The sequence below is a fragment of the Plecotus auritus genome, assembly GCF_963455305.1.
Source record: "Plecotus auritus genome assembly, chromosome: 1".
NCBI lineage: Eukaryota > Metazoa > Chordata > Mammalia > Chiroptera > Vespertilionidae > Plecotus > Plecotus auritus.
The window spans coordinates 223,360,066-223,379,154 of record NC_137770.1 but is presented as its reverse complement, the minus strand read 5'-3'; the positions used below and the strand labels follow the sequence as shown (position 1 = coordinate 223,379,154).

The 19,089-nt window shown below is 40.1% G+C and overlaps 1 protein-coding gene across 1 annotated transcript in view; it reads right to left on the bottom strand.

The window, feature by feature from the left end:
• Positions 1-1,187: 1,187 nt before the first annotated feature.
• The window catches only part of SMIM14 (small integral membrane protein 14), a 60,613-nt gene continuing 42,711 nt past the window's right edge, over positions 1,188-19,089 (bottom strand). Inside the window, exons 4-5 of the mRNA XM_080681364.1 lie at positions 5,714-5,856; positions 1,188-4,318 (exon numbers count right to left, since the gene is read on the bottom strand). Of these exons, the coding sequence (XP_080537490.1) occupies positions 4,286-4,318; positions 5,714-5,856 (176 nt within the window). The 3' untranslated portion in view covers positions 1,188-4,285. The remainder of the gene's footprint in view (positions 4,319-5,713; positions 5,857-19,089) is intronic.

Below are 19,089 nucleotides of genomic sequence, written 5' to 3'. Positions count from 1 at the left end.
CCAGGATTGGTTGATCAGCTGAGTGGCACTCCCACTGTGGGAGTGCACTGACGATCAGGGGGCAACTCCTGCATTGAACATCTGCCCCCCTGGTGGTCAATTTGTGTCATAGCAACCAGTTGACTGGTCATTTGATTGCTTAAGCTTTTATATATACAGACTAGAGGCCTGATGCATGAAAATTCATGCAAGAGTAGGCCTTCCTTCCCCCGGCTGCCAGCACCAGCTTCCCTCTGGCACCCAGGACCTGGGCTGCTTCCCTCCTCTGGCTGCCAGCAGGCACCCAGGACCCGGACTGGCTTCCCTTGGGCCGCCCACAGGCACCCAGGGCCCAGGATGGCATCCCTCTGGCCCAGGCTTCATCAGGAAGGACATCTGGAATGACGTCCGATCTAATTAGCATATTACCCTTTTATTATTATAGATTGTGTGTTCATCACCCCAAGTCCGTAATTTTCAATGCTACTTAGCCCAAGATTTTGTTAAGACTGGTATTTTCTGATTTGTCTTTGGCTAACAGAATCATGCTTGACTGAAAGTTGAGACTGCCAGCTTTCAATAGGCTGTTGCTAGTAAAAATGGGAAAGTAAGAGAATGTTGACAAAGGTGCAATGGGAGACAAAACAGAGTAAAGTGTAGTCTTTAAGGTTGTCAGATAAAAATGAAGACTGAGAACATTTGCAAGGATAAATCTTAACCCATTTATTGGGGGTGTGGGCCCTGGTGTTAGATTTACATCTGTCCTGTATGTTGTAAACACAAAAATTGTACTTGCTGGATTAATTGTAAGGCCCCATACTGCTATTATATATTAATGTATTTCTTATAACCTCAAGTTTTTTAGGAAAGTCTTTTTAAAAAAAAATATATTTTTTTATTTACTTCAGAGAGGGAGAGGGAGAAATAGAAACATCAATGATGAAAGAGAATCATTGATCAGCTGCCTCCTGAACACCCCCTACTGGGATCGAGCCTACAACCAGGCAGGTGCCCTTCATGGGAATCAAATCCAGGACCCTTAGTCCTCAGGCCAATGCTCTATCCACTGAACCAAACTGGCTAAGGCAGGAAAGTCTTTAGTTAGGGGTAAAAAGGCTTACAAAGAAACTGTTTAATAAAGGATGTTAACATTTTACTAAGCAGAAGTACTTGGTTCTCTTCCAACAAAAGCCAAACAGAAAACAATGAGTGTTACTAACATTTTCTATTTATTCATTAATAAAAAGTGCATAGTACAAGCCCTTTATCCCAATCCAAGTACTCAGTAAGAGATTACAATAAACTCTGGATGGCACAGACATGATTTGTTTGGCATGATTAAACATTTAAAAACAGCAATTAACATTTAGCATAGCATATGACCACTTTCCTTTTAACAAAGTAATCATCAGACATGGTAACAAATACAAGATTTTCATTTGGAAATATTATGTTAAAACAAAACCTACTAATTCAACAACAAAAATTTAACTCATTAACTATAAACGCCCATTTCTCCTTCAAGTTGCTATTTTGTGTCTTAAGCTGAGCTGGTCAAAGTTTAGCACATATTCATTTAGAGTGACAGACTGTCATTCAGAATGATAAATTTCCAATGTTCCTTTGAAAATGTAAGAATTTGGTAATTCCATAAACACTATCATATTACATACCACACAAAGACACTAAAGGTAACTATGGAATAGCTGAACTTAATAGTTACTTCAGAAAATCTCTACAAGTTGTTTAAAATATGACTAGCTGACCAGGGAACAGTGCTTGGATATCTACATGATAAAATCTTTTACTAAACATAGTTCCAATGTTAACTTTTTTCCCAAATGGAAAGCAAAAAAACAGTGTTATTTTGCATAAAGGAACATTAAATGACTCTAAAAATAAATTCTGAATGGCATTTGTGGAATGTTTAAGAGCCCGCAGTGATTAAAATGTGAAGATTTATTTTTCTTTTTTCCAGATTATTTAAAAGTGCTTGTAGCCATAATTCAGGTGAATGTTTACAAGCCAAGTAATGAATAAGAGTGTGCTTAATAAAAAGGCCACATGTGGAAGCTTTAAGAATTAAAAATAATATAAATTACTAGTTAGGTTAACAGCAATACTTTATATGTAGTAGCACACTATGTTTTTTTTAGGACTGCAGATATTTTACAAGCAAAAAACCCAAGACTAAATACTCCACTAAAAACTTTTGTTACTAATAGATAATCCATACAGGAAAAGGTTAATATTCTAGATGTAATGTCAATTAAGTGTATGTGACAGAAATGAAGAACTAGGAATAAGAATCCAGATTTCTAGGTCTCTAACTGACACTAGACATTGTTTCCATGTCATGGCCACATCTTCTACCAAAGCCAATTCTCAATTATTTGTGTTTCATTGATTTAGTGAATACATCAGAATTTCTGCCAGGATTTCTAGCAGTTTAGAGAACAGACTTAGGATATACGTGGAAGCCTTCAAAGTTCAGGGGGGCAAGGGCAGAAATAGGAATGCTTATAGACATTTAGCTCCATCTTACGCCATTCCTGACTGTTCTGCTTTAAATACGATAGTAGCTATAGAGCTGGGAAGGCTTCCAGTACGCCACAGCAAGAGGAAAAACCTTGTCTATGGTATTTATTTATCCAGGATTTGACTTACCTGTGTTACAATACCCTTGATTAGACAAATAATTAAGAATAGGTTATATTACTCCAAGAAGTTGAGCACAAAGCCAAGATGCACAGGAGGAATGCAAGCAGTCAATATTGGATTATACAATGAAATGAAGCCCTTATAAAGTTTATGGCCCAGAATATAATCCTAATAAAGCTGGGGGGGGAGGGAATAGCCTAGGAGTGTCACACAACTATATCAGAGACTCTTAAACAGTACAACAATTTTGAGAAGTTTATTCAATTCATACAATTTCTCAGATCAATACAGTGAAAAGATAGACAAGTCTAGGGGGGAAACTCCTTACATTGATAGCAAAATTTCTTCTAGCTCCCATAAATCATCTGTAATCACTTGCTAGAAAAAAATTCCATAACCACATAGGTGATGCCTTTTTTAAATGCCATTTGTATTCATTTTCTTTCAAACTAACCAAAACAATGCAACCTTTTACTTTTCATACAGTTCAAAATTTTGCCTATATTTCCCCACCCCAATCCATTCCATTACCAAATAAGAATGAGATATAGGGTAAGAAAAAGATCCTTGATTGTTCCTCATTTTTCTCCTTTTCCCTTGGAGTAAACCAAAAATTCATTAAATATTTTTAGAAGTCTGGAGGACAACAAAATACTCAAATATTTTTCTTCAAAGGAAAATAGAGTAAATAAGCAAATAGCATTCAAATGTCAGTAAGCAAACAGGCTCCCAATACAGTTAGCTTTAAGAGTTTCATTTAACAGGGAAGTATTTGAACAGAAAGGAAGCTTTCTGAGAGGCACCCATTTAAGAAATAAATTACAGATTAAATTATTACTGAATAGATTATACCTGGCAAAGGCAAAAAGAATTAACTATTTTCTTCCTTTCATGAACCTTGTAAGGCTAATTAATATACAGTGGCTTCAAATGTCATATAATGGACTGAAAATCATCCACCATATTTAAATCATAAGGTTTTCTTAATATTAGACATTTTTATGGGAATAAAAACCTCAGTAAACAGTTATATAATTTCTTCTCTCCTCCTTTTCTAGTCACATAAGCCAGTTATAATGGATGATGCAGATTTCAGCTGTAACTTGTAAAATATTCCAAAGGCTGCCACAGTCCCAAGAACTGCTACCCATACACAAATAAACTACCAAGGTAAGTAGAAATATAGTGTGGTTCTAATTTTCTTTCATACAACCTCAGACAACCCCAAATAACTTCATAAATAGCCTATGAAAAAAGCAACCTTAAAATCTATCAAAACTATTTAAAATATTTAAATGCAGAGATCTTAAATTTCCTTCAATCAGGTCAGAAATCATCACCAAAATTGTGATCACAGTTACAAACAGAATGAATGGAATGTTTGAGTTTAGGGTAACCAAAAAACCCATGTTATTTTTTAAAATATAATCATTTACTCAAATACACCGTGAATAGGAATGGTGATAACACAGGAAGCAAAAATAAGCTTGCAAATGAAATTTCTAGAAGCTCATGAAAACAATACCATCCCATATTGCAGATGCAAAAGGAAGAACAGTTCTAATGGGGTTAAGAGTACTCTGGTCATCTTCGTTCATTTGGTCGTGCAAGGTGTTAACTATTTTCACTTCCCCATATCACAAAGTTAGTCCACAGGAGGGGCTGGTGGATCTTGTCCCTGTATTAGAGAGAAATTATACAATTGACTTCTTAAATCCCAGTGCAACCAATCTAACACATTTAGTAAGAACTGAGCAGCAGTATCCCCCAACTTCCCATCTCAAATCATATCCTTACTAGGATTTTTCATACAGTTTTGCACAAGGGAACACTAGATTACCAGTATTTCACCAATGTTTGCCTCATTCTTCCCTGTGCTATGGAAGAAAGGAAAATTGTTTAACAGTGATGTTTTGGATGAAACTGCTCTCCCTATCAGCTCCAGAGGTGCTATTTAAACTAATAAAGGTAGTCTCTTCTCTCTTGCTAAGGTGATGGATTGAGTACAGTACAAAATGAACTCGAGACTTGTTTCTCACTACAGAATGTCAATGAGGATGCACATGGCTCCAGATGCTATTAGCAGCTATCTAATGAGTATAGAGGGAGCCCATCTTGGAATGAAGCTGATGGTATGATGAAAGAATTGTCTTTGATGGCACTGTTAAACTTTCTAAACACTGACTCTACCTCTGGATTTTCTGATGTGTAAACCAATAAAGCACTTATTTAAACCAGGTTGAGCTGATTTTTGTAGCTTGCAATAGAAAGCAACTGAACTGTAAAGGGAATATCAGCACTTCAGGAATCTTCAGGAAGATTCCATTTATTTACTCTGACATGCATAAGGCCAGAGGAGAGGGTGGTCAATTTTTCTCCTTGGAATTATTCGATATGTCTTCTTGCTTCTTAGAGTAGTGGTACTACTGCTGCTAACAATGACCGAAGGCTTAGGGGGCTGTAATCTTGTCATTTTTAATGGCTTCTAAATTAGTTTATTAAATTGGATTTCTTTAGCTCCAAACGATGAGGAGGTAGATTTTTGATATAAAATAAAAATGTATATAGGAAGTAAGAAAAGGGGCTAAGGAGAAAGCAATTTATCAAGACAGCTGTTTAATGGCTAATCCCCTCTCCAAGACAAAAACAAAAATAAATTTAAGGCTTTAGTGCTAATGAGACTTTCTTTCTTAACTGAAGTCAGCATGCTATATATCTAAATGTTGAATCCTAAAAAAACCAAAGCACTGACCAATTAACATTGCACATTTACTTTCTCTTACATAAGAAATTAGGTTGCCCTGACCGGTTTGGCTCAGTGGATAGAGCGTTGGCCTGCGTACCCAAGGGTCCCAGGTTCGATTCCGGTCAAGGGCATGTGCCTTGGTTGCGGGCACAGCCATTTGGGGTTGCAAGATTTACTAGGATGACAAAGGGAGAACTTAAACTTACTCCAAGAATTAAATCTTCCTTTGCTAATTCAGATCTTTCAGTCAAAACAAACTTCTCCCCTTTTTTAGGCCATACCCCGCCCCCTACCTCTTCAAATGGGTTTCTAATCCACAGCACTTACATTATGAGGACTGGTTGGCTTCCCAGTTAGATTGGATCCTCGAAGATTAGGAGGTCTCAGTAGAAACAAGATCAATGCAATTACCATCCAGGCCATTAAGATCATGGTAATACTGATACCATTATCACCAGAGGGTCCTGGTACTAAAGACAAAAAAAAAAAAAAATATTTGCAACAAAAACTGGAGCATGATTTTAATATTGTTAGAAAAATATAAAAACAATTATGTTTAAATGTTAACTTCAAAAACTGTAGTGATATAAAAAACTGTAGTCATAATTTAAAGAAGTAGAATTATGAAGTATTACATTTTAAATTTCCCTTTCCTCCTGTGAGAAAATCTAAATGGTAAATGGTATAAAATAGTCAAAAGCCAAAACCTATTAAATGAAGATTTTAATAGTGTAGTTCTTAGTATCTTGGGATAATAGAATCCTTTGAGAATTTGATAAAAATTAAGGGGACTCTCTTCACTGTAAAAATCCATGTATACATATTCAATAATTTTGCATATAACTGTGGAAAGTTCATGGTCCTACAAAGCCATTAATCCAGATATATTGAGATCTACAGAACCCAGGTTAAAATTACCTGATATACAATAAAGACACTTACTTTTGGGGAAGGAGGAATTCTGCATTTTAATTACAGAAGCAGCAAGAAAAAATAACAAAGCTTAAGGAAAAAGGAACATCTGAGTTGTATAATATATAGATTGAAGATCCCTTTAATGATATTCTCAAACAAAGAGATATTAATTTGGCCTTCTTTTGTGTAAAAAGAAGTTGGATTCAGATCTAGATATTTTAAAGTCTATGCATTTATCAAAAGAAATGTCAGCCCTATCCGGTTTGGCTCAGTGGACAGAGCGTTGGCCTGCGGCCTGAGGACTGAAAGGTCCCAGGTTCGATTCCAGTCAAGGGCACATGCCCGGGTTGTGTGCTCGATCCCCAGTAGGGGGCGTGCAGGAGGCCGCCAACCAATGATTCTTCTCATCATTGATATTTGTCTCTCCCTCCCTCTTCCTTCCTCTCTGAAATCAATAAAAAAATAAAACAACAAAAAATATTCCACATCTTAAAAAAAAAAAAGGAATGTCAGGTGTGCGCATGCGCGCGCGCGCGCGCGTGTGTGTGTGTGTGTGTGTGTGTGTGTGTGTGTGTGTGTATATATATAAAATTTTTCTCTGCTCCTTGAGGCAGCCATATTTTATTTCACTCAAAATAACAAGTACCTACCACAGTGCCTGGCCCATGGTATGAGCTTCAAAAACTTGTAATAAATGAAACAAATTTTTACTGAACTATATTAGAAAAATCAATTATCACAAATGAAAATTATAGAAGATTGAATTTCTAAGCATAGTATCTCTAGTTGATTATTAAAATAGGCTGTCAAGACTATAATGGTTTTGCCAAAACCGGTTTGGCTCAGTGGATAGAGCGTCGGCCTGCGGACTGAAGGGTCCCGGGTTCGATTCCGGTCAAGGGCATGTACCTTAGTTGCGGGCACATCCCCAGTAGGGAATGTGCAAGAGGCAGCTGATCCATGTTTCTCTCTCATCAATGTTTCTAGCTCTCTATCCTTCTCCCTTCCTCTCTGTAAAATATCAATAAAATATATTAAAAAAAAAAAAAAAGACTATAATGGTTTGGTTTGGTTTTGTTCTCCTTGCCTCAGGAAAAAGTAAAAGAAATTCATGCAAGATACATTGCACTGGGGTCCATGGGCCCAGGACTCACTCCCAAGAAAGCGAAGGCCATGATGGGTGGCATTACTGAGGCCAAAGGATTAGTGACAAAAGGTGACAAAGTCAGGCAAAGGGTTGAGCTAGCCCAAGAGCAGGCTGGATAGGAATGTAGCCTTGGTCTGTTCCAACCCCAATCACTTCTCCAGAAACAGCTAATGTAGTATTCAGTCACCAAAATTGCACTATTCATCACACAATGAATCAGCAGGTTTTTTTCTATATACGTATCTTTTCCTTGGTTCCCTCCTATTATACTAAACTAGTGGCCCGGTGCACGAAATTCGTGCACATTAAAAGGGGATTAATTAGAGGAAATAATTTAATATTGCTATTTGCCCTTTCTCTATAATAGAAGTGTCAGAGATGAAAGAAAATTAGTAAAATGTATATGAAAACCTTCCTCCTATCAGAGTCTGGGGTGCACCACGGGACCCAGAGTCAAGTCCCCGCCAACCCACATGTGCCTCAAAATCGCGTAAGATCCAGACCCGGCCGCCCACCCCCCGCATTGGGCTAGATCTAGACCCAGCCAGTCCCTCCCTTGTCAAGCCCCGCCAGGCAGGGGACTTAGCCTCAGGTCCCCTGGCCCAGCGTCAGGATGGGGAGGCGTGGCCTGAGGTCCCCCAGCCCAGGGTGGGGGGCATGCCTTGAGGTCCCCCGTCAAGCCCCGCCAGGCAGGGGGGCACAGCCTCAGGTCCCCTGGCCAGGCACCGGGAGGGGGGCATAGCCTCAGGTCCCCTGTCAAGCCCCACCAGCAGGGGGGTGCAGCCTCAGGTCCCCCGTCTAGCCCCGCTGGGTGGGGGGCGTGGCCTAAATTCCCCCGACCCAGCACTGGGGGTGCATCTTGAGGTACCCTGTCAAGCCCCACTGGGTGGGGAGCATGGCCTGAGGTCCCCTGTCAAGCCCTGCCGGGTGGGGGGTGCGGTCTGAGGTCCCCCGGCCTGGCGCTGGGGCTGGGGGAGCAGCCTTAGGTCCCCGTCAAGCCCCACCGGGTGGGGGGCATGGCCTGAGGTCCCCCAGCCTGGTGCCAAAGCGGGAGGTGTGGCCTGAGGTGCCCTGTCAAGCCCTGCCAGGCGGGGGGGTGTGGTCTGAGGTCCCCTGTTCTGGCACTGGGGCAGGAGGGAACAGCCTCAGGTCCCCTAGCCCAGCACCAGGACGGGAAGCGCACCTTGAGGTCCCCTGTCAAGCCCTGCTGGGTGTGGGGCACGGCCTGAGGTCCCCTGTCAAGCCCTCCTGGGCAGGGGGCGCAGCCTGAGATCCCCTGTCAAGCCCTGCCAGGTGGGGGACACGGCCAGAGGTCCCCTGTCAAGCCCCACAGGGGTGGGGGAGGGTGTAGCCTCAGGTCTCTGCTGATTGCTTGTTAAGGCTCCTTATGGGAACTTGGCCTCAGATGTGGGTGCAGCCATCTTTGTGACGGAGTGATGGCTAATTAGCATATTCCCTCTTTATTAGATAGGATGTGCCTCTTTTATAATTAAAACCAATTTCTCCACTTGAGCTTTGGATCCCATTGCTCTTACAGAAGATCCACTATCTTCTCTCTTGTGTATTTAACAACCCCTTCTCTATTACAGCCATAATCACTTGTGATCAAGTTTATCCCATCTTAAAAAAAAAAAATCTTCATTTTCCCTACCTTAACCCCTTTCCCTGAGCTAATATCTTGAGAACTGTCTACATTTCACTACCTCCCATCACGGCTCTGGTTGGTATCCACCTCCACTATCATTTGAACAGCTTTTCCAAAGGTCACCTATGACACCGCCATCAAATGTTCTTAAACTGTGGTATACATTAGAACCATTCAGCAGCTTCTTAAAACACAGATGAATAAATCCCACCTTACACTTAATATACTCAATGTCCCAAACTAAAATAACAAGCATTTTCCCTGTCCCACCTTCCATGTCCCACCAAACTAGGTCTCCATTTATTTAGTTGCCTTGGCCAGAAACCTATGAGAACATCTTTTGTTCTCTCTCAATGATCTTCTACTTAACACATCATGAATTTTTTGTCAGTTTTACTACCTTAATATCACTCAAATCTGTCCAATTCTAGCTCTACTCCCACACTTGCTCTAGCTACCTTCGCTTCTTGTCTGGTCTACTGCAATGGCCTCTCAACAGATCTCCCCATACCTACTCTTGCCTCCTCTAATTCTGTGCTATATGCTGCTCCGATAGTGATTTTTTAAAAGCAAAAACTATTTATTATTTCATTACTAAATAGCAAAAATTTCAGTGGTTACTTTGAACCAAGCATTATCTCTCTTAATCCATTTAACAATTTTATTTTATGGTAGGTACTATCATATCTTCCTTTTATAGATGAGGAAACTGGGGGGAAAGGGGATTAAATACCAATGTCATATAGGTGGTATGTGGCCAAGTTGGGACTTAATTCTAAGTGTTCTCATTCCAGAACCTGTGCTCTTGACCTCTTTGCTATGTCATAATCTGACAATATCACATAGTGAGGCAGGCCTCTGAAAACTGTTAGAACTGTAGGTAGTAAAGTTGGAAAATACAGATTTAAAAATAATTTTTATAAGAAAGCTTATAACTACCTGTTAAGTAAAACTAGATTTAAAGTTAGCCAAAGATAGCTGTACATTATCACCTCTTATAGTGCCCATCTCAGAAATAAAATATTAGATTAATTGTATAAACCAGAAGTGTAATTCCAATGCCAATTCTTATTTTATTCAATTTGAAAAATGGATCCTTTACTTTTTTATATTCTTTTTAAAAATATATATTTTATTGATTTTTTTACAGAGAGGAAGGGAGAGGGAGAGTTAGAAACATCAATGAGAGAGAAACATCGATCAGCTGCCTCTTGCACACCTCCCACTGGGGATGTGCCCGCAACCAGGGTACATGCCCTTGACTGGAATCGAACCTGGGACCCCTGAGTCCGCAGGCCGACGCTCTATCCACTGAGCAAAACCAGTTAGGGCTTTTTATATTCTTTGTAAGTAAAAGATTCTGAAGCTTCAGAGTTGAATCTCAGATCACAAATTTACTAATTCATATTTCTGGACCAAGCAGCCCTGACAAAAGGCCCACTCCTTTTTAAAACTCTCATAGTGATAATATGACACTTAGTTCCCTGTAACTGTCTCATAGCTTGGTTCCTATTGCAGCCTTTCCTTCCTCCATTTTGCTGCCAGAAAACTCTGCTCTTAACACATCTCTGCTGACCAACCCAGTGACTCACTCTGTTGCTTCACTCTGAACTTTCAACCTTGCCCTTCCTAATATTTGGCCCATTCATCAATATTAACTCTCATCATTTCTCAGAAAAAGCATCCTTTGTCAACCCTATACCTTCTCTTTAGCCAGTGGTTCCTAGTCTACCTGTGCATCAGGATAGCCTGCAACAATATCACCACCACAGATTCTAACTCACATCACCTAATTCAGAAGCAACTCAGGGGTGGGGTTAGGAACCAATGATATTTTCAAAGCTTTCCAAATGAATCTGATGCAATAGTTCAATACTAGTTTGGCTGATAGCATTTGCCAACTTTGCAAACTCAGCCTTGGGGTACTCATTATTTTCCCATCTGACATGTTCTTACACATAACTCTATTTATTCTCCTATATCCTACATCCCTCTCTCTCTTCTGTAAACATCTCCATTTTATCTGACCACTCTTTCCTTTCTTCTAGTCTCCATTTTATCTGACCACTCTTTCCTTTCTTCTCTGGACTAGAAGAGCATTTCTAAAGAAATGGTTTCCTATTTCTCCTAATTAAGTCATTAACTTTTTAAGAATTGAGACCATCTCTTAGCTATGTGATCTATGCCTCAGTTTCTTTAGCTGTGAAATGGAAATACTACCATCATCTCAGAGAGTTGTGAAGGTTGAAATGATTAGTACATGAAAGGCAGTTAGCACGGTGCCTGGTACACAGTAGGTATTCAATAAACATTAGCCATTACCAGTATTAAGGTCAACTACAGCACAGAAAAGACTGAGTGCAGATGGATCCTAGTGGGAATAACTAGCCTAGATAAGATGATGAAGTGGGAATGGAAAGGGTCAAATACAAATGGTATTAGGATGGAAGAAGTACACTTGGTGACTGTCTAGAATGGTAATAGAAGGAAGAAAAAGTGAAGAATGCCTCTAGACAAGGGGTGGAGAACATCCTGCCCTCAGACCGTATAAGACTCATGAAATCATTTGGTCTGGCCCTGCCAAGGCATTAGGGGTGAGTTAATTAAATGTCTGACCAAATATAACAGGCTAATTTTTAAGTCGATAATTTTGTATGGCCTGTGGATGATGTCATAAATATACAAATGGCCCTTGGCGAAAAAAGGCTCCCCACCCCTGCTCTAAAGGGTAGTAGTATGCAGTCCAATTTCTCCATTTAAAAGGCTAAATGGATAATAGTTTTTCTAACCTCCAAGAATTAATAGATCATTTCTCTTATTTTCCACTAACTGAAAGACCATCCTAGGAATAAAGGATAACAGATGAACCAGCTGTAAAACCTCTTGATCATAGTCAATGTTTTTCATTTATAGCAGTCCCACAAAATTAAGATTCGCTCTAGAATTTACTTTCACATGGGCCTACGGTGCAAGGTTATTAAGAAAAAACTAAAACAAACTAAATGTCCATCAAGAGTGTATGATTAATAAATTATGGTATATCTGTATAATAAAATACTTTAAAAAGCTGTAAAAAAGAAGTTGAAAGAAGTTTCCATGAGATATGCTATGTTTTGGCAGAAAAAAAAAAGCAGAACAGTGTGTCCAAAAACATATTTTACTTGTACATGTATAAGAAATTCTGTAAAGATATAGAAGGCTAATAACACCTAGAGATTTGGTCTGGGTAGATGGGAGAATGAGTAGGAAGACAACTTTTCACTTCATGAAGTCTCAGAACAGGTATGCTATTCAAACTCCCTGACACTGTATGCAGGTAATACAAACAAATGTCAGGAGCAGTTATTTTAAGGTCAGTATGGAGAAGTAAATGGACCTTTAAATGATCTGGCCACTGTGGTTTTCATTGTTATAACCTTTAGGTACATATCTATATATATAAAAGGCTAAGTGACCGACCATCCATCCGTCCAACTGGCGGTACATATGATGTGCACTGGCAATTTAAAAATAAACGTTGAAAAAGCTTTTTCACAGCAAAAGAAACCATCAACAAAACAACAAGAAATCCCACTGTATGGGAGAACATATTTGCAAATGTTATCACTGATAAAGGTTTAATCTCCAACATCTACAGGCAGCTTATACAACTTAATAAAAGGAAGATAAATGATCCAATAAAAAAATGGGCAACGGACCTAAATAGAATCTTTTCTAAAGAAGACAGAAGGAAGGCCAAGAGACACATGCAAACATGCTCAAAGTCACTAATTATCCGAGAGATGCAAATCAAAACGACAATGCGATACCATCTCACACCTGTCAGAATGGCTATCATCAACAAATCAACAAACGACAAGTGTTGGCGAGGATGCGGAGAAAAAGGAACCCTCGTGCACTGCTGGTGGGAATGCAGACTGGTGCAGCCACTGTGGAGAACAGTATGGAGTTTCCTCAAAAAACTGAAAATGGAACTCCCATTTGACCCAGTAATCCCACTCCTAGGAATATATCCTAAGAAACTAGAAACACCAGTCAGAAAGGATATATGCACCCCTATGTTCATAGCAGCACAAAAATGCAATAGCTAAGATTTGGAAACAGCCTAGGTGCCCGTCAGCAGATGACTGGATCAGAAAACTATGGTACATCTACACAATGGAATACTATGCTGCCATAAAAAAGAAGGAATTATTACCATTTGTAGGCACTTGGATGGAATTAGAGAACATTATGCTAAGTGAAATAAGCCAGTCAATGAAAGAAAAATACCACATGATCCCACTCATTTGGGGATAATGAAAAACATTATAAACTGATGAACAAAAAGATAGTTACAGAGGCAGTAAAGCATCAAACAGACTGTCAAATTACAGTGGTAAGGTTAGGGAGAGGTGGGGGAAATAAGAGATCAACTGAAGGACTTATATGCATGTATATAAGAGTAACCAACGGATGCAAAACATTGGGGGGTGAGGGCATATATGGGAGTGGGGTGGGGGTCGGGGGCAATGATAAGATATGTACACATATAATACCTTAATAAAAATTTGAAAAAAAAAAATAATAAAAAAATAAATAAATAAAAAAAAAATAATAAAAATAAAATATGATGCATATATATAAATTGGAATTTCTGCATATTCATGATTATTTGGAGTATTTATGTACCTGATGAACCATATGAAGCATCAATAAAATATTAAATTGCAAAAAAAAAAAAAAAAAAAAAAAAAAAAAGATATGTACACATATAATACCTTAATAAAAAAATTTAAAAAATAAATAAATAAATGTTGACTTGCGCATGCGCGATACATATAAAGCTCTCGCTGGCACCAATCGCATGTGTTTTGATCTGTCATTGTCAATCGTGCAGTAATGTAATTACCACACAAATCTTTCTTCTAATTAATTTCCTTTCAATGTGCATGGATCCGTGCACCGGGCCACTAGTAAATAATAAGGGGCACATTAAGTGGAGGTTATAAAATCTGTTCCCTCACTGCTTGGAAATTATTTGCCTAAGAGGGTAAATAGCCCTAGCCTTTTTGCTCAATGGTTAGTGTCGGCCAGGACTAAGAGTCGTGGGTTCGATTCCAGTCAAGGGCGCAAACCTCAAACCCTGGCCTGGCTGGGGCTGTGGGAGGCAACCAATTGATGTGGCTCTCTCTGTCTCACTCTCTTTAAAAAATCAATGGGAAAAATATCTTCGGGTGAGGATTAACAACAACAGAAAGAGGATAAGTACTTTTTAGCCCTGGCCGGGTAGCTCAGTTGGTTGGAGCATTGTCTCGATACTCCAAGGTTTCAGGTTCTATCTCCAGTCAGGGCACATATAGGAAGCAAATAATCAAATAATGAATACATAAATAAGTGGAACAACAAACCTCTCTCTCTCAATCAATCTCTCTCTCTCTCTCTCTCTCTCTGACTCTCCCTTTCTCTCACCTCTAAAATAAACTTTTTAAAAACGAGGGTAAATGCTTTTTACTCTATGGTGTGGAAAGATGTCAAATCATAAAAATACAAAAGGATTTTGTACACCAAAATACAATGTTCTGTTTTTCTTAAGGATTAAATCTTGGGTAAAAGCAAACATGAGTATAAAAATGATGCCAGTCCGGCAACAGTGGCTCAGTTGGTTGAGTGTCATTCTGTGCACGGAAGGGTTGCCAGTTCGTCAGGGCATAAGCCTGGGTTATGAGTTCAATCCCAGGTTGTGGTGCGTGACGAAGGCAGCTGATCTATGTTTCTCTTTCTCTCTCTCTCTCTCTCTCTCTCTCTCTCTCTCTCTCTCTCTCTCTAATCATGTCCTCGGGTCAGTGTTAAGGGCAGAAATAGAATAGTGGGGACTAGCTATAATTATAAGAAATACTAATCATGCTCTGTTAACTGTGAGTGTACTCCAGCCAACATCAGAATTCAGTCCATCCTCCTTTTCTGAGAACTGCCCATCATCATGGAAAGATTAACAACCTTGTTGCTGAAACAATCTGGTTCTAGAGCAGCCGTGGGCAAACTACGGCCCGCGGGCCGGATCCGGCCCGTTCGGCTGTTCTATCCGGCCCACGGAGCCAAAAGAGCGGAGGGTTCTCTTGCTCTCCCCTCCGCTCCTTTACTTTGAATTTATATTAGTTCACACAAACACTCCATCCATGCTTTTGTTCTGGCCCTCCGGTCAGGTTTAAGAACCCATTGTGGCCCTCGAGTCAAAAAGTTTGCCCACCCCTGTTCTAGAGGCACCAACCTTTGCCTGCCCTTTGCCACCCTCAGCCCGCATGGCCTGTAACCTATAACTATTACACCTTGCCTACTTCCCTGCGGGAAGCCACCCACTGTTGATACTATCATGAGAGTGCATCAAGGAACCTGGAAGGCTGATGAACCTTGGGCATTGGCAGTGCTGACACTAGCACCAGATTGCTGAGATAGTGGTGGCTCAAGGCAATTCCCTAACCTGATAATCCTTTTACTGTTTACCAAACTTTACCTTTGATATATCTATATGCATTGCTAAAGAGCAAATGTGTATTCAAGTAAATAAAAAGCAGACCGGCCAGAAGTTCTTCACGAAAGAGACATCATCTGGCCTCCACCCCTTAATAAGTCACATTTCTTGTCTAGTGTTTTCATTTGTGCTTCGGCCCCTCCTTCAGATCCTGAACCCAGCCGTGCAGGTTGCCACACTTCCCCATGCCTGTAATTCCTACTTTCCCATGTAATCTTTGTTCTTCTACCCAATATAAACAGCTGGCTTATGGGAAGGGGTAGAGCATGTTTTTGTTAAACGGTTGAGTCATATATGAGCGTAAAAATTGATTTCAGGCCCTGGCTGGTTTGGCTCAATGGATAGAGCGTCCGCCTTTGGACTGAAGGGTCCCAGGTTCAATTCCAGCCAGGGGCACATGCCTGGGTTGCGGGCTCGGTCCCCAGTGGTGGCCATGCAGGAGGCGGCCGATCAGTGATTCTCTCTCATCATTGATGTTTCTATCTCTCTCTTCCTTCCTCTCTAAAATCAATAAAATATATTTTTTTTAAAAATTGATTTCAGAAAGAAAGGGAGAGGGAGAGAGACAGAAGCATCTGATGAGAGAGAATCACCAATAGGCTGCCTCCTGCATGCCCCAGACTGGGGATCAAGCCCACAACCCAGGCATGTGCCCCTAGTGGAAATCAAACTTTGATCTTCTGGGTTCATAGGTTGATGCTCAACCACTGAGCATAGCAGGTGGGCAAGAGCAGACTTTTGTGGATGACTTGCTGCTCTCCCATACTGCTGGCATTATTTGAATAAACGCTCATATATGACTCAACTGTCTCAGCTTAATTGGCTCAAGCAGTGAAAGGCAGCCCAGACCCATTGGTTGGCCAGTTTCATAAGAATTAAAATAACAATAAGAAGAGCCGAAACCAGTTTGGCTCAGTGGATAGAGCGTCGGACTGCGGACTGAACCCGGGTTTGATTCCGGTTAAGGGCATGTACCTTGGTTGCGGGCACATCGCCAGTGGGGGCTGTGCAGGAGGCAGCTGATCGATGTTTCTCTCTCATCGATGTTTCTAGCTCTCTATCCCTCTCCCTTCCTCTCTGTGAAATATCAATAAAATATATTTTAAAAAAATAACAATAAGAAGAAAAATAAAAAACAATGCCAAATGGAATATTCACAAAGAAGCTATTAACTTAGCTGGACACAGGAAGATGAAAGAGTAGAGAAGGAAGCTCTATGAGGTGCAGAGTCTGAGGGATTATTTCTGTAGACTTTTATAAGTTTCCACTGGGGAAAGTAGAACTAGAACAGTGAAAGTGAACAAAGCACCAACAGGCTTTAAGCCTATAATTTTGGGGATTATATACAGCAGCAATTTTTAACTGGTGTGTTGCTAGAACTTTTAAAACATGCAATACCTGACTATTTAGTCAGGGCCACTGACCTCTATTCCCTTAGATTGTCAAATAAAAAAATGACAAGCATCAACACAACAAATAGCCATGCAGTGTGAACCAAAATTATACCTATTTTTTTGTCAGAATGGCAAAAAATACATTTTTTGATGTGCCGCATAATTTTAGTAATTAGTTTATGTGTGCCATGAGATGAAATGGTTGAAAATAGCTGGTATGCAGTAATTACATTATCCTCAGTACAGCTACACATTTTCAAGCTGATTTACTTCAACAGTAAGTGATAGAGCTGGTTTCCATACATCTCTATCTGATAGGCAGTCTTTCCGAAGAGTGAGCAGATTTGTTCTGTACTATTCTAGAGAGCAAAACCGTGGGTGTACATCACAATAAAGTGAAATTTAGCTCAATATAAAGAATCACGCAGCAACTAGATCCATTAACAGATTGCAACTAGATTCTGCTCCCATATGAAGTAATGAGCTCCCTATTCAACCACATCATCTCAAATACGCAATTCTACATGGCAGGCATAACAGGTACTGTGATATTGTGATATAATTCAAATTATATATTTGGCTTTCATCCTGATTGCTGGAACAGAGATCCAAAACCTTGGAACTTCCTGAATGATAGGGGTGACAGGAACACCTTTTGTTAGTTATAATTAATCTCTTTCAACTATACCTGAGTTTATGCTAATGAGGTGACTCTTGGTGGGCCCCTAGCTTCAGGATGGGGGCTAGTTGCCTAGGGTTTAGACCAGGTGATTAGACAGTTGGTACTTGAGCTACACTCCCTGACCTCCAAGGAGGGTAGAAGTTAATCACCAGTGGCCAATGATTTAATCCTTCCTGCCTACATAATGGAACCTCCATAAAACAATGGGGTTCAGAGAGCTTGTTGGCTGGTGTACACATCAATGTGCTGGGAGAAGGACACACCAGAAGAAGGAGTTCTGCAAACCCCCCACTCCCCTCACCCTACCTTGGCTATGCATCTTTTCCTTTTGGCTGCTCCTGAGTTGTATTCTCTATAATAAACCAGTAATAGTAAATTACCTGTTTTCCCATGTTCTATGAGGCATTTTAGCAAATTATTGAACCTCAGGAGGGGAGTCATGGGAACCCTTGATTTATATTTTATGAAAACAGCAAGAGCTCACTAGAGAAAATTTAGAATAAACAGGAAAGTGATTCTATTACCCAGCAGAAATAAACTGGTTCCAGGGGTCCTGAAACTACGGCCCGCAGGCCACATGCGGCCCGCCGAGGACATTTATCCAGCCCGCCGGGTGCCGCTGCCCGTCCTGCTTAGCAACCGACTCGTCCCGGGCCTGCAGTGCGCATAGGAATTTGTTCATAGTTTTTTTTTTTTTAAACTATAGTCCAGCCCTCCAACAGTCTGAGGGACAGTGAACTGGTCCCCTGTTTAAAAAGTTTGAGGACCCCTGGAAAATATGGCTTTCAGAAAGGATTTCCAATAAGTGCTAAAAGACCTGGTAGGAAAAAACTGGTAAATATGACCAAATGAATATTCAAGCACTAGAGTTTGCCTTTATATTTAAATTAAGGAAGTGGCCCTTGCAGGTTTGGCTCAGTGGATAGAGCATTGGCCTGTGGACTAAAGGGTCCGGTTCCGTTCGGCCAGGGTACATGCCTGGGTTGCAGGCTCGATTCCTCCAGTGGGGGGCGTGCAGGAGGCAGCTAATCAATGATTCTCTCTCATCATTAATGTTTCTATCTCTCTATCTCCCTTCCTCTCTGAAATCAATAAAAATTATAATAAATAAATAAATAAATAAATAAATAAACTCCTGAAGGAAAAGGAGCTTGTTATAAAATAAAATAAATTACGTAAGTGAAAATTTCACTCACAGAAATAAGAGTGTATCTGTTTACAGGTGGGGCTGGCTCAAAGGTCACAAATACCACAAATGTAATAAACACCAGTTTTCCTGTAAGTTCAGTAGGATTATTTTCAACTAGAAGAACAAGTTTTAGCTTTACCTGCTGAGTCAAAAAACTGAGTTGCTTATCATAAGACATGATGCAGATTAATAAATGCTATTTAAGAAGCAACACAAAGAA